Below are 14,379 nucleotides of genomic sequence, written 5' to 3' on the forward strand. Positions count from 1 at the left end.
GACCACCGTCTCCCAAAGCAGTTGCTCTACTCCGAACTTAAGAACGGAAAACGGAATGTTGGTGGGCAGGAAAAGAAATTTAAAGATGGGCTCAAAGCCAACCTTAAAACCTCTGGCATAGACACTGAGAACTGGGAAGCTCTGGCCCTTGAGCGCTCCAGCTGGAGGACAGCTGTGACCAGCAGTGCTGCAGAATTTGAGGAGGCACGAGTGGAGGGTGAAAGAGAGAAACGTGCCAGGAGGAAGGCGCGTCAAGCCAACCCCGACCGGGACCGCCTTCCACCTGGAAACCAATGCCCTCACTGCGGAAGAAGATGCAGAGCAAGAATAGGGCTCCACAGCCACCTACTGACCCACAAGGAAATCCATAATGGAAGACCATCTTACTCGTCCAACGAGGGATCGCCTAAGTAAGTAAGTAATAGCAGGGTTGGGAGGACAATAAACAAGCCCCTTGGTCTCCCTATGGATGTCCCGGTCCTCAAACACTCTGCTTCGTTAAGAAAAATGCTGCACTCCAGAGCTCAGGCAGTGTTGTATTTCAGTGTCAATGCTGACTTTTGTGGCGAGGTGACTGCCAAGGGAGCGAAAATGGTCAACATGTTCTAATGTTACACCATTAAGCTATGGACAATATTTTCTGTTGGAACTTACAAGGAAGTCTGGCGGTCGTTCCATTGAGCTTAATCAGGAACTGGGATCAAAGGGGACAATAAAAGTATTGGGAGACTCATCAGGGTCACAGGGTCACTGAGCCCACATATCAGGGATATTTAATCCCACCATCAGTCATCATTTCATCCATTAAGACCTGCCAGCCCCTCTACAACCATTGGTCAGAGGGAAATTTACAGCCAAGGCAGGCCGTACTCTCCCATTAGCTGGTCACGGACATCATCCAGGCTTGACCAACTACAGCCAAGCCAGGTCCAGCAGGGGGAATTTTGAGCCTAAAAGAGTATATAAGTGCATGCTCATTTATTTATTTACTAGCAGTCCCCTGCCACGCATTGCTGTGGCCCACATGGGGGTTCTGTGTGGGAGGTTTAGCCCAATTCTATCGTTGGTGGGGTTCAGAATGCTCTTTGATTGTAGGTAAACTATAAATCCCAGCAACTACAACTCCCAAATGTCAAGGTTCTATTTTCCCCAAACTCCACCAGTGTTCACATTTGGGCATATTGAGTATTCGTGTACAGTTTGCTCCAGATCCATCATTGTTTGTGTCCACAGTGATCTCTGGATGTAGGTGAACTACAACTCCAAAACCAAAGGACACTGCCCACTAAACCCTTCCAGTATTTTCTGTTGGTTATGGGAGAGCTGTGTGCCAAGTTTGGTTCAATTCCATCGTTGGTGGGGTTCAGAATGCTCTTTGATTGTAGGTGAACTATATATCCCAGCAACTACAACTCCCAAATGACAAAATCATTTTTTTTGAGTGAAGGACATACATTGGATTGTTAGGTGTCTTGTGTCCAAATTTGGTGTCAATTTGTCCAGTGGTTTTTGAGTTCTGTTAATCCCACAAACGAACATTACGTTTTTATTTATATAGACTTATTTAATCTATATAAATAATGTGCCAAATGTGCCAAGAGGAAGGCGCATCAAGCCAACCCTGACCGGGACTGCCTTCCACCTGGAAACCAATGCCCTCACTGCAGGGGAACATGCAGGTCAAGAATAGGGCTCCAGAGTCACATACGGACCCACCGGTACACTGATCTTGGAAGAATATCCTACTCAGACAACGAGGGATCGCCTAAGCAAAGTAAGTAAATTGAGTGTGGTCAATCCTAGAGGGTGGTCCAAAGTATCTTCTGGGCACCAGGTTGTCTGTTCTGATTAGAGTACGCATATGGAGTCACAAATCTGAACCTGCAACCCTTCAGAATTACAGAGTTTAGTTTCTATTAATCACCCGTCTCATAGGAAACCTGCTACAAAACAGGAGCTTTTTTGTTGAGTTCTAGGCCCAGAGAAGCAGGTGGCGGAAACAGAAGAACGGCCTGCCTCAGGGGAGCGTGCTTGCTCCATCCATGTTCAACATCTACACAAATGACCAGCCACTGCCAGAAGGGAGAGAGAGCTTCATCTATGCTGATGATTGGGCCATTACTGCTCAAGCAGGGAGCTTTGAGATGGTAGAACAGAAGCTCTCCCAAGCTCTAGGTGCCCTTACTGCCCATTACAGGGAAAACCAGCTGACCCCTAATCCATCTAAAACACAGACATGTGCCCTTCACCTTAAGAACAGACAAGTATCCCGAGCTCTGAGGATTATTACCTGGGAAGAAATCTCACTGGAGCATTGCAGCGCACCCAAATCCCTGGGAGTCACTCTGGACTGTGCCCTGACCTACAAGAAGCACTGCCTGAACATCAAGCAAAAAGTGGGCGCTAGAAACAACATCATACAAAAGCTGACTGGCACAACCTGGGGATCACAACCAGATACAGTGAAGACATCTGCCCTTGCGCTGTGCTACTCTGCTGCTGAGTACGCATGCCCAGTGTGGAACACATCTCACCACACTAAAACAGTAGATGTGGCTCTTAATGAGACATGCCGCATTATCACGGGGTGTCTGCGCCCCACACCGCTGGAGAAATTACACTGCTTAGCCGGTATTGCACCACCTGACATCCGCCGGGAAGTAGCCGCCAATAGTGAAAGGACCAAGGCAGAGACATCTCCAGCTCATCCCCTGTTTGGGTATCAGCCAGCACATCAATGACTTAAATCTAGACATAGTTTTCTAAGATCTACAGAGACACTCGCTGGAACACCTCAGCAAGCGAGAGTCCAAAAGTGGCAGGCTCAAACCCAGAATGAGACACCAAATGAGAGACTCCCCCCTGGGCACACAGAAGACTGGGCGACTTGGAAGGCGCTGAACAGACTGCGCTCTGGCACCACGAGATGCAGAGCCAACCTCAAGAAATGGGGCCACAAAGTGGAATCCTCGACATGCGAGTGTGGAGAAGAGCAAACCACTGACCACCTGCTGCAATGTACCCTGAGCCCTGCCACTTGATGCACTATGGAGGACCTTCTTGCGGCGACACCAGAGGCACTCCAAGTGGCCAGAGACTGGTCAAAGGACATTTAACCAGCTACCAAGTTTGCAAAATTTGTGTTTTGTTTATTTTTAATCTGTTTGTTTGTTTTGTTCTGTTAGAAATGTAATACAATGTTCTGGTTGCGGATGACACGATAAATAAATAGTCCGCCATTCAAATGTGGTCATCGGCAACCAGCGGAAACATTCCCATTCCTTTCCCATGTGCCATGCAAGGTGAGGCTCAAAGGCATTGATATTAAGCAACAGAAGGGGAGCCATAGGTTCATTGCTCCTGTTTTACTACTTCTACACAGGGCACATCATCCATTATTTCAAGAGATCCAGAAGCGAACTGAGATGAGGCAAATCCCGTTTAGACTACTGCAACGCTCTCTACGTGGGGTTGCCTTTGAAGACAGCTCGGAAGCTCCAACTAGTCCAACGCTCGGCAGCCATGATTTTAACAGGAGCGGAGCGCAGGGAGCATACAACCCCCCTGTTGCGCCAACTCCACTGGCTACCGATCTGCTACCGGGCTGAATTCAAAGTGCTGGCGTTGGCCTTTAAAGCCCTAAACGGTTCCGGCCCAAGCTACCTATCTGACCGCATCTCTGCCTATGAACCCACCAGGAGTTTGAGATCTTCCGGGGAGACCCTGCTCTCGATCCCGCCTGCTTCTCAAGCTCGGCTGGCGGGGACGAGAGATAGGGCCTTCTCGGTGGTGGCTCCTCGGCTGTGGAACGCCCTTCCTACGGACATTAGACTAGCACCATCTCTAATGGTATTCCGCAAAAAGGTGAAGACCTGGATGTTTGTGCAGGCGTTTGAGTAATTTAGTGCAATCTGGTAATGGAACATAGGAATGGAACAATGGACGACGAACCTGGACTACGCTTGGATGATGAGAAGATGGGGTACGGTGGTTTTTCGTAATAATTGTGCATTGTAATTGCTTATTGGTAATTTATGGATAATGTGTTAAGTCAATTGTTATATGTTGCATGGAACCACTGCTGTTTCTACTGTTTTTACTGTTTGTGAACCGCCGTGAGTCGCCTTCGGGCTTGAGATACTGCGGTATATAAGCAAAGTAAATAAATAAATAAATCTTTTTTCCCCCAGCCATTCCAAGCCATACCTACCTTTCAAAACAGCTCTTCTTTCTGTACAGATTGAGCAGCATGTCAATAATGAAACACTGAGAGAAAGAACTGCTGAAGCACAAAATCTATAAAGGAAGGAGGACGTCTCAATGGTTCCCTCTGAAGTTGAGGCTGCAAATTGAAGCAAGCAACGACGCTGTGTACTTATCCTACTAACAAGCTGCAGTCCTCAAGTCTACGCTCTGACTTGGCTTTGATACTTGCCCATCACGGAGTCTACACAAGCAAAAAATACACTGAAGCAGGGCTCTTCGACATTCTCCATTGGGTCCCTATTCTTCCAGGAACAGTCTCCCTAGAATTCCTGGAAGACTTTTGCAGACTGGAATGGAAAATGCAGGTTTCCTCTTACCTATGGTGCAGTTTGTAGTTATTTTTCTCCGTTTGGGGTTGTGTCGAAGCAGCTCTAACTCTCGTTTGGTTGGCTCCCAAGTTGAATACTTCTCTCCAATACCTGATGAAAAGAAATATATACGCATTTCAAGGGCTTGCTTACTTAAAGAACTATAAGAATACTTTTAGTGTAAACTGCACTGTGCATTAAGTTGGATTCCTTTATGCGCCTCACCCCAACAACTGCCTTGCTTTGTCAAAGGCTTTCATGGCTGGAATCACTGGGTTGTTGTAGGTTTTTCGGGCTATATGGCCATGTCCAGAAGCATTCTCTCCTGACGTTTCACCTGAATCTATGGCAAACATCTTCAGAGGTTGTGAGGTGACCGCAGAGGTTGTGAAGTCTGAGAATGCTTGCCATAGATGCAGGCGAAACATCAGGAGCTTAACAGGTCTGTTGGGGCATACGGTTAGACCTCTAACAGTCAGTGCCAGCTAAGCACCTCCCAACAAAGGATTCCCCCCAGGCAGTAAGAAGCCAGACCTTGAAAACTTCTAGGCCATTCAATGCTAAACAAGTTGGCTAATTGCAACATTCATGTTTGCCTCTAACAGTCAGGGCCAGCTAAGTACCTCCCAACAAAGGATTCCCCCAGGCAGTAGGAAGCCAGACCTTGAAATCTTCTAGGCCATTCAACGCTAAACAAAGTGGCTAATTGCACCAGGAGGGCCAGCTAAGCACCTCCCAACAAAGGATTCCCCCAGGCAGTAGGAAGCCAGACCTTGAAAACTTCTAGGCCATTCATCGCTAAACAAGGTGGCTAACTGCAACATTCATGTTTGCCTCTAACAGTCAGGGCCAGCTAAGCACCTCCCAACAAAGGATTCCCCCAGGCAGTAAGAAGCCATACCTTGAAAACTTCTAGGCCATTCAACGCTAAACAAGGTGGCTAATTGCAACATTCATGTTTGCCTCTAACAGTCAGGGCCAGCTAAGCACCTCCCAACAAAGGATTGCCCCAGGCAGTAGGAAGCCAGACCTTGAAAGCTTCTAGGCCATTCAACGCTAAACAAGGTGGCTAATTGCAACATTCATGTTTGCCTCTAACAGTCAGGGCCAGCTAAGCACCTCCCAACAAAGGATTCCCCCAGGCAGTAGGAAGCCAGACCTTGAAAGCTTCTAGGCCATTCAACGCTAAACAAGGTGGCTAACTGCAACATTCATGTTTGCCTCTAACAGTCAGGGCCAGCTAAGCACCTCCCAACAAAGGATTCCCCCAGGCAGTAAGAAGCCACCCCTTGAAAACTTCTAGGCCATTCAACGCTAAACAAAGTGGCTAATTGCAACATTCATGTTTGCCTCTAACAGTCAGGGCCAGCTAAGTACCTCCCAACAAAGGATTCCCCCAGGCAGTAAGAAGCCAGACCTTGAAAACTTCTAGGCCATTCATCGCTAAACAAGGTGGCTAATTGCAACATTCATGTTTGCCTCTAACAGTCAGGGCCAGCTAAGCACCTCCCAACAAAGGATTCCCCCAGGGAGTAAGAAGCTAAACCTTGAAAACTTTTAGGCCATTCAACGCTAAACAAAGTGGCTAATTGCACCAGGAGGGCCAGCTAAGCATCTCCCAACAAAGGATTCCCCCAGGCAGTAAGAAGCCAGACCTTGAAAACTTCTAGGCCATTCAGCGCTAAACAAGGTGGCTAATTGCAACATCCATGTTTGCCTCTAACAGTCAGGGCCAGCTAAGCACCTCCCAACAAAGGATTCCCCCAGGTAGTAAGAAGCCAGACCTTGAAACTGCTAGTCCATTCAATGCTAATCAAAGTGGTCAGTTGGTACATTCACATTTGCTTCAAACAGACAAGAGTTCTTTCTCCCACCCTAGACTTTCCACAAACTCCATTTTCCTAGTTTCCAACAGACCTCACAACCTCTGAGGATGCTTGCCATAGATGCAGGTGAAACATCAGGAGAGAATGCTTCTAGAACATGGCCATATAGCCCGAAAAACTTACAACAACCCAACTGCCTTGCTTTTTGCTAAAGTTCAGGAAGTTGATTTTCACAATACGTTCCTTGAAACATGTGCTGAAGAGCACACAAAAGCCACTAATGGTATCAAATTCAGTTTCTAAGGAGCAGCGCTCCCTCCACACACACAACAACGGGTGAAAAAACACCAACTAAAAAGCACAACAGCAGATTGCCTCTCACACAGGAATGTGTTTCAAGCACCCAGCATTCTCTTTAGGTTCAGAGAGGCCCAGCAACTACAACTCCCAAATGTCAAGGTCTATTTTCCTCCAACTCCATCAGTGTCCACATTTGGGCATATTGGGTATCTGTGCCAAGTTTGGTCCAGATCCATCATTGTTTGAGTCCACAGTGCTCTCTGGATGTAGGTGAACTACAACTCCCAAACTCAAGGTCAATGCCCACCAAACCCTTCCAGAATTTTCTGTTGTTCATGGGAGTTCTGTGTGTCGAGACCGATTCAATTCCATCGTTGGTGGAGTTCAGAATGCTCTTTGACTGTAGGTGAACTACACCTAAAGGGAAGACTGCCACTCAGAAAAAATAAGGGAAACATCAAATTTCCATTGCAATTTGGGTTCCATGGCTGCAGTGATTTGAACGCAGTATGCAGCCTGCAATTTGCAGCAATAGATGATGCGCAATGAGAAAAAAACACGCGTGACAAAGAGATTTCTTGGAAGTTTATCCAGAATCTTCACCAAAGTTTTTCATACATGTATCACATTTACGAGGGTTGAATGAAAAGTAATGCCTCCACCTTCGTAACTCCTCAACAGATGGCAGTACTGGTATGCGGCAGGTACTGGCTTGTTCAGTAGACTCTCCTCTACAGTTCCATTTTGGCGGGAAGCCTTAGCAGAAAAAGTAATGCCTCCACCTTCGTAACTCCTCAACAGATGGCAGTACTGGTATGCGGCAGGTACTGGCTTGTTCAGTAGACTCTCCTCTACAGTTCCATTTTGGCGGGAAGCCTTAGCAGAAAAAGTAATGCCTCCACCTTCGTAACTCCTCAACAGATGGCAGTACTGGTATGTGGCAGGTACTGGCTTGTTCAGAAGACTCTCCTCTACACTTCCATTTTGGCGGGAAGCCTTAGCATTGAACGCTTGTGTTGTTAAAGTGCAAAGTATGGAACCCTGCGCATACGGTTGATCAATGTTACTTAAGCAACAAATGCGGCAGGTACTGGCTTGTTCAGCAGACTCTCCTCTACAGTTCCATTTTGGCAGGAAGCCTTAGCATTGAATGGTTGTGTTGTTAAAGTGCAAAGTATGGAACCCTGCGCATACGGTTGGTCAATATTACTTAAGCAACAAATGCAGCAGGTACTGGCTTGTTCAGCAGACTCTCCTCTACAGTTCCATTTTGGAAGGAAGCCCTAGCATTGAACGCTTGTGTTATTAAAGTGCAAAGTATGGAACCCACCGCATACGGTTGGTCAATGTTACTTAAACAATGAGTGTGGCAGGTACTGGCTTGTTCAGCAGACTCTCCTCTACAGTTCCTTTTTGGCAGGAAGCTTTAGCATTGAACGCTTGTGTTGTTAAAGTGCAAAGTATGGAACCCTGTGCATACGGTTGGTCAATGTGACTTAAGCAACGAATGCAGCAGGTACTGGCTTGTTCAGTAGACTCTCCTCTACAGTTCCATTTTGGCGGGAAGCCTTAGCATTGAACGGTTGTGTTGTTAAAGTGCAAAGTATGCTTCAACATCTTTAAACTTACTCGCCCTACGATGCACAGTACTCACATCCACACAATTACCATAAACAGCATGCATTCTCTGATGAATCTCCTTTGGGGTGACACCTTCTGCTGTCAAGAATTCAATGATGGCACGTTGCTTAAATCGCACTGACTGACTGTGCAGGGTTCCATATCTTGCACTTTCACAACACAACCGTTCAACGCTAAGGCCTCCTGCCAAAATGGAACTGTAGAGGAGAGTCTCCTGAACAAGCCAGTACCTGTCGCATACGTTGCTTAAGGCGCATTGACCGACTGTCTGCTCAGGGTTCCATACTTTGCACTTTAACAACACAACAGTTCAATGCTAAGGCTTCCCGCCAAAATGGAGCTGTAGAGGAGAGTCTCCTGAACAAGCCAGTACCTGCTGCATATGTTGCTTAAGGCGCATTGACCGACCGTCTGCGCAGGGTTCCATACTTTGCACTTTCACAACACAACCATTCAATGCTAAGGCTTCCTGCCAAAATGGAACTGTAGAGCAGAGTCTACTGAACAAGCCAGTACCTGCTGCATACGTTGCTTAAGGCGCATTGACCGACTGTCTGCGCAGGGTTCCATACTTCGCACTTTCCCAACACAACCGTTCAATGCTAAGGCTTCCTGCCAAAATGGAGCTGTAGAGGAGAGTCTCCTGAACAAGCCAGTACCTGCTGCATACATTGCTTAAGGCGCATTGACCGACTGTCTGCGCAGGGTTCCATACTTCGCACTTTCCCAACACAACCGTTCAATGCTAAGGCTTCCTGCCAAAATGGAGCTGTAGAGGAGAGTCTCCTGAACAAGCCAGTATCTGCTGCATACATTGCTTAAGGCGCATTGACCGACTGTCTGCGCAGGGTTCCATACTTCGCACTTTCCCAACACAACCGTTCAATGCTAAGGCTTCCTGCCAAAATGGAGCTGTAGAGGAGAGTCTCCTGAACAAGCCAGTATCTGCTGCATACATTGCTTAAGGCGCATTGACCGACTGTCTGCGCAGGGTTCCATACTTCGCACTTTCCCAACACAACCGTTCAATGCTAAGGCTTCCTGCCAAAATGGAGCTGTAGAGGAGAGTCTCCTGAACAAGCCAGTATCTGCTGCATACATTGCTTAAGGCGCATTGACCGACTGTCTGCGCAGGGTTCCATACTTCGCACTTTCCCAACACAACCGTTCAATGCTAAGGCTTCCTGCCAAAATGGAGCTGTAGAGGAGAGTCTACTGAACAAGCTAGTACCTGCCACGCACAGTACTGTCATCTGTTGAGGAGTTACAAAGGTGGAGGCATTTTCATTCAACCCTCGTAGTAAAAGAGCTAATAATCTGCTGATAGAAACTACTACTGCTTTTACTCATCCAAAAACACAAATTTTAACATGAGAAACAACACTGCAATGGCATAAAGGAGTCTGGCAGTAGGTTGTTTCCGACAGAAACCTGTAGTTAACCAGGGGATATTTGAGGATTAGTTCAATTTCCTTGCAGAATTCCCAGGCCCACGGTCACAATATGTTGCTATACATTTTCCCCTGTTACAAAGGAACAGACAGGCAAGCGAGAGAGCAAGCAATACTGGGTTAGGACAGACTATGGTGTGTCAATAGTATTTTCCTCTCATTTGTTACTGCAACCATTGTTATGTTAGGTGTATATTATCTTGATATTGCAATTAGGATAATTGCAGCTGGACTAAAACTACCATTAGTTTCACAGGAGAGTTGAGATTGGAGCTAAGGTTTCTGCCGTGCAAGCTGTACCACTCTATGTTGCAACCCTAGGCATGGGCAAACTTTGGCCCTCCAAGTGTTTTGGACCTCAACTCCCACACTGGGTTGTTGTGAGTTTTCCAGGCTGTATGGCCACGTTCTAGAAGCATTCTCTCCTGACGTTTCTCCCACATCTATGGCAGGCCTCCTCATAGGTTGTGAGGTCTGTTGGAAACACGCCTCCAGGTGTTTTGGACATCAAACCCCACACTGGGTTGTTGGGAGTTTTCCAGGCTGTATGGCCACGTTCCAGAAGCATTCTCTCCTGACCTTTCGCCCACATCTACGGCAAGCTTCCTCATGGGTTGTGAGGTCTGTTGGAAACTAGCCTCAAGGTGTTTTGGACATCAACTCCCACACTGGGTTGTTGTGAGTTTTCCAGGCTGTATGGCCACGTTCCAGAAGCATTCTCTCCTGACCTTTCGCCCACATCTACGGCAAGCTTCCTCATGGGTTGTGAGGTCTGTTGGAAACGAGCCTCTGGGTATTTTGGACATTAACTCCCACACTAGTGAGTTTTCCAGGCTGTATGGCCATGTTCTAGAAGCATTCTCTCCTGACCTTTCGCCCACATCTACGGCAGGCACCCTCAGAGGTTGTGAGGTCTGTTAGAAACTAGCCTCGAGGTGTTTTGGACATCAACTCCCAAACTGTGTATGCTGGAAACTAGCCTCCAGGTGTTTTAGACTTCAACTCCCACACTGGCTTGTGAGTTTTCCAGGATGCCTGGTCACGTTCCAGAAGCATTCTCTCCTGATGTTTCACCCACATCTATGGCAGGCCTCATAGGTTGTGAGGTCTGTTGGAAATTAGCCTCTGGGTGTTTTGGACATCAACTCCCACACTGGGATGTTGTGAGTTTTCCAGGCTGTATGACCACGTTCCAGAAGCATTCTCTCCTGACGTTTCGCCCACATCTATGGCAGGCCTCCTCATAGGTTGTGAGGTCTGTTGGAAACTAGCCTCCAGGGGTTTTGGACGTCAACTCCCACACTGTGTATGCTGGAAACTAGCCTCCAGGTGTTTTGGACATCAAACCCCACACTGGGTTGTTGGGAGTTTTTCAGGCTGTACGGCCACTTTCCAGAAGCATTCTCTTCTGATGTTTCACCCACATCTATGGCAGGCACCCTCAGAGGTTGTGAGGTCTGTTAGAAACTAGCCTCCAGGTGTTTTGGACATCAAACCCCACACTGGGTTGTTGGGAGTTTTCCAGGCTGTATGGCCACGTTCCAGAAGCATTCTCTCCTGACGTTTCACCCACATCTATGGCAGGCCTCCTCATAAGTTGTGAGGTCTGTTGGAAACTAGCCTCCAGATGTTTTGGACATCAACTCCCACACTGGGTTGTTGGGAGTTTTCCAGGCTGTATGGCCACGTTCCAGAAGCATCCTCTCCTGACGTTTCGCCCACATCTATGGCAAGCTTCCTCATAAGTTGTGAGGTCTGTTGGAAACTAGCCTCCAGGTGATTTATTTATTTTATTTATTTGGGGTTCTTGTACCCCGCCCTTCTCACCCCGAAGGGGACCCAGGGCGGCTTACAGCTGCAAGGCGCACTTAGACGCCTGCTACACAAACAATCATCACAAAAAAATATATATATATAACAGTACAAATTCCCACAATTCAACATTATCCACTAAAATCAGTAAAATGATAAAATCAGTAAAAGCAATACAAACCTGGAACTTCCTCCTACCCATCAGTGTACAATTAACTCAAAGATCTGTTTTGGTTCCATTTCGACAATCCTGCCAATCTCACACATCTGATTGTCTTATTTGGTTGTCATTGTCTAATTGCCTGGTTGCCCAAAGGCCTGGTTCCACAGCCATGTCTTCACCCTCCTCCTGAAGGAGAGGAGGGTTGGTGCTGTTCTGATTTCCCCCGGGAGTGAATTCCATAGGTGGGGGGCCACCACTGAGAAGGCTCTGCTTCTCGTCCCCACCAGCCTCACTTGTGAGAGTGGTGGGGTCGAGAGCAGGGCCTCCCCAGATGATCTCAAACTCCGAGGTGGGACGTAGAGGGAGATACGTTCGGACAGATACACTGGACCAGAACCGTATAGGGTTTTGTAGGTTAAGACCAGCACCTTGAATTGTGCTCGGAATTGAACCGGCAGCCAGTGGAGCTGGCACAACAGGGGGGTGGTATGCTCCCTGTATGTCGCTCCGGTGAGCAATCTGGCTGCCGCACGCTGGACTAGTTGGAGTTTCCGAACAGTCTTCAAGGGCAACCCCACGTAGAGCGCGTTGCAGTAGTCTATCCGGGATGTAACAAGAGCGTGGACCACCGTGGCCAGATCAGACTTCCCAAGGTACGGGCGCAACTGGTGCACAAGTTTTAATTGCGCAAAAGCTCTCCCGGCCACCGCCGAGACCTGGGGTTCCAGGCTCAGCGGCGAGTCCAGGATCACTCCCAAGCTGCGAACCTGCGTCTTCAGGGGGAGTGTAACCCCATCCAGCACAGGCTGTAACCCTATACCCTGTTCGGCCTTCCGACTGACCAGTAGGACCTCTGTCTTGTCTGGATTCAATTTCAATTTGTTAGCTCTCATCCAGTCCGACACAGCAGCTAGACACCGATTCAAGGTCTGGACAGCCTCCTTGGTGACAGGCGGAAAGGAGTGACAGATCTGGACATCATCTGCATAGAGATAACACCGCAGTCCGAAACTCCGAATGATCTCCCCCAGCGGCTTCATGTAGATGTTAAACAACATTGGGGACAGAATAGATCCCTGAGGGACTCCACACGACAATGGTTGTGGAGCCGAACAGGTGTCACCCAGTAACACCTTCTGGGACCGTCCCTCAAGAAATGACCGGAGCCACTGCAAAGCAGTACCCCCAAGTCCCATTTCTGTGAGTCGTCCCAGAAGGATACCGTGATCGACGGTATCGAAGGCCGCTGAGAGGTCCAGGAGAACTAACAGGGACACACTCCCCCTGTCCAGTTCCCTGCGCAGATCATCTACCAAGGCGACCAAGGCTGTTTCCGTTCCATGTCCCGGTCTAAAGCCAGACTGTGCCGGATCAAGATAATCAGTGTCTACCAGAAATCCCTGGAGTTGAGCTGCCACCACACGTTCCAGGACTTTGCCCAAATAGGGGAGATTGGAAACTGGCCGATAGTTGTCTAATTGAGTGGGGTCCAGTGATGGTTTTTTCAACAGCGGTTTGATAATAGCCTGTTTTAGACTCGCTGGAATCTTGCCCTCCTGTAAGGAGGCATTAACCACCACCTTCACCCACTCCGCCAAACCCCCTCTGGCTTCTTTTATAAGCCAGGATGGACAGGGGTCTAGGATGCATGTGGTAGGCCGCACCTCTCCAAGGATCCTGTCCACATCCTCAAGCTGAACTAATTGAAAAGAATCCAACAAAACTTGACAAGCAGATGCTCTCGTTACATTCTCAGAGACTGCAGGTAAAGTGGTGTCAAAACCCGACCGAATCCGCCCAATTTTATCTACGAAAAATCGAGCAAACGCTTCACAGCGAGCTCCAGAGCTGTCAGGGATCTCGCTTTTCGGCGGATTTAACAGACCCCTGACAACTCGAAAGAGCTCAGCTGGACGATTCTTCGCAGATGCAATATTAGCAGCGAAAGATGTTTTTTGTGCTGCCTCTATTGCCACACCGTAGGACCTTAAGAAGGTATTCAGATGTGTTTGGGTTGATTTAGTCGGGTTACTGCGCCACACGCGCTCTAGCCACCTCTTCTTTCGCTTCATTGCTGCCAGCTCCTCAGTAAACCAAGAAGCCGGGTTAGCTCGGTTACTCGAGAGGGGGCGTTCTGGAGCGATTGTGTCGATTGCCCTAGTCATCTCGGTGTTCCAGTGGGAGACCAAGGCATCGACAGGGTCGCCAGCCAGGGAGGTGGGAAATTCCCCAAGAGCCGTCAGGAAACCACTAGGATCCATAAGTCTCCTGGGGCGGACCATTCTAATGGGTCCACCACCCCTGCGGAGGTTGGGAGGAGCAGTCAGTCTAAACCTAATCAGGTGGTGATCGGTCCATGACAAAGGAGCGATGGTTAGCTCCTCCACCCCGATACTATCACCCCATCCCTGCGAAAAGACCAAATCCAGTGTGTGCCCAGCGATATGGGTGGGACCAGATACTAGTTGGGACAGGCCCATGGTTGTCATGGTGGCCATAAAGTCCTGAGCTGCACCTGACAGAGCAGTCTCGGCATGAACATTGAAATCCCCCAGGACTATAAGCCGCTGGGAGCTCAACGCCATGTCCGAGACCACTCCTGCTAGCTCAGG

The 14,379-nt window shown here is 48.3% G+C and overlaps 1 protein-coding gene across 5 annotated transcripts in view; it reads right to left on the minus strand.

The window, feature by feature from the left end:
- Positions 1-14,379, minus strand: part of LOC132781575 (ubiquitin carboxyl-terminal hydrolase 22-A) — a 219,000-nt gene that overhangs the window by 107,649 nt on the left and 96,972 nt on the right. For all 5 annotated transcript variants that reach the window (XM_067473681.1, XM_067473680.1, XM_067473683.1 and 2 more), the window contains one exon: positions 4,584-4,685. In XM_067473681.1, coding sequence (XP_067329782.1) covers positions 4,584-4,685 — 102 coding nt within the window. The remainder of the gene's footprint in view (positions 1-4,583; positions 4,686-14,379) is intronic.

The sequence above is a fragment of the Anolis sagrei genome, chromosome X (assembly GCF_037176765.1).
Source record: "Anolis sagrei isolate rAnoSag1 chromosome X, rAnoSag1.mat, whole genome shotgun sequence".
Taxonomy (NCBI): Eukaryota; Metazoa; Chordata; class Lepidosauria; order Squamata; family Dactyloidae; genus Anolis; species Anolis sagrei.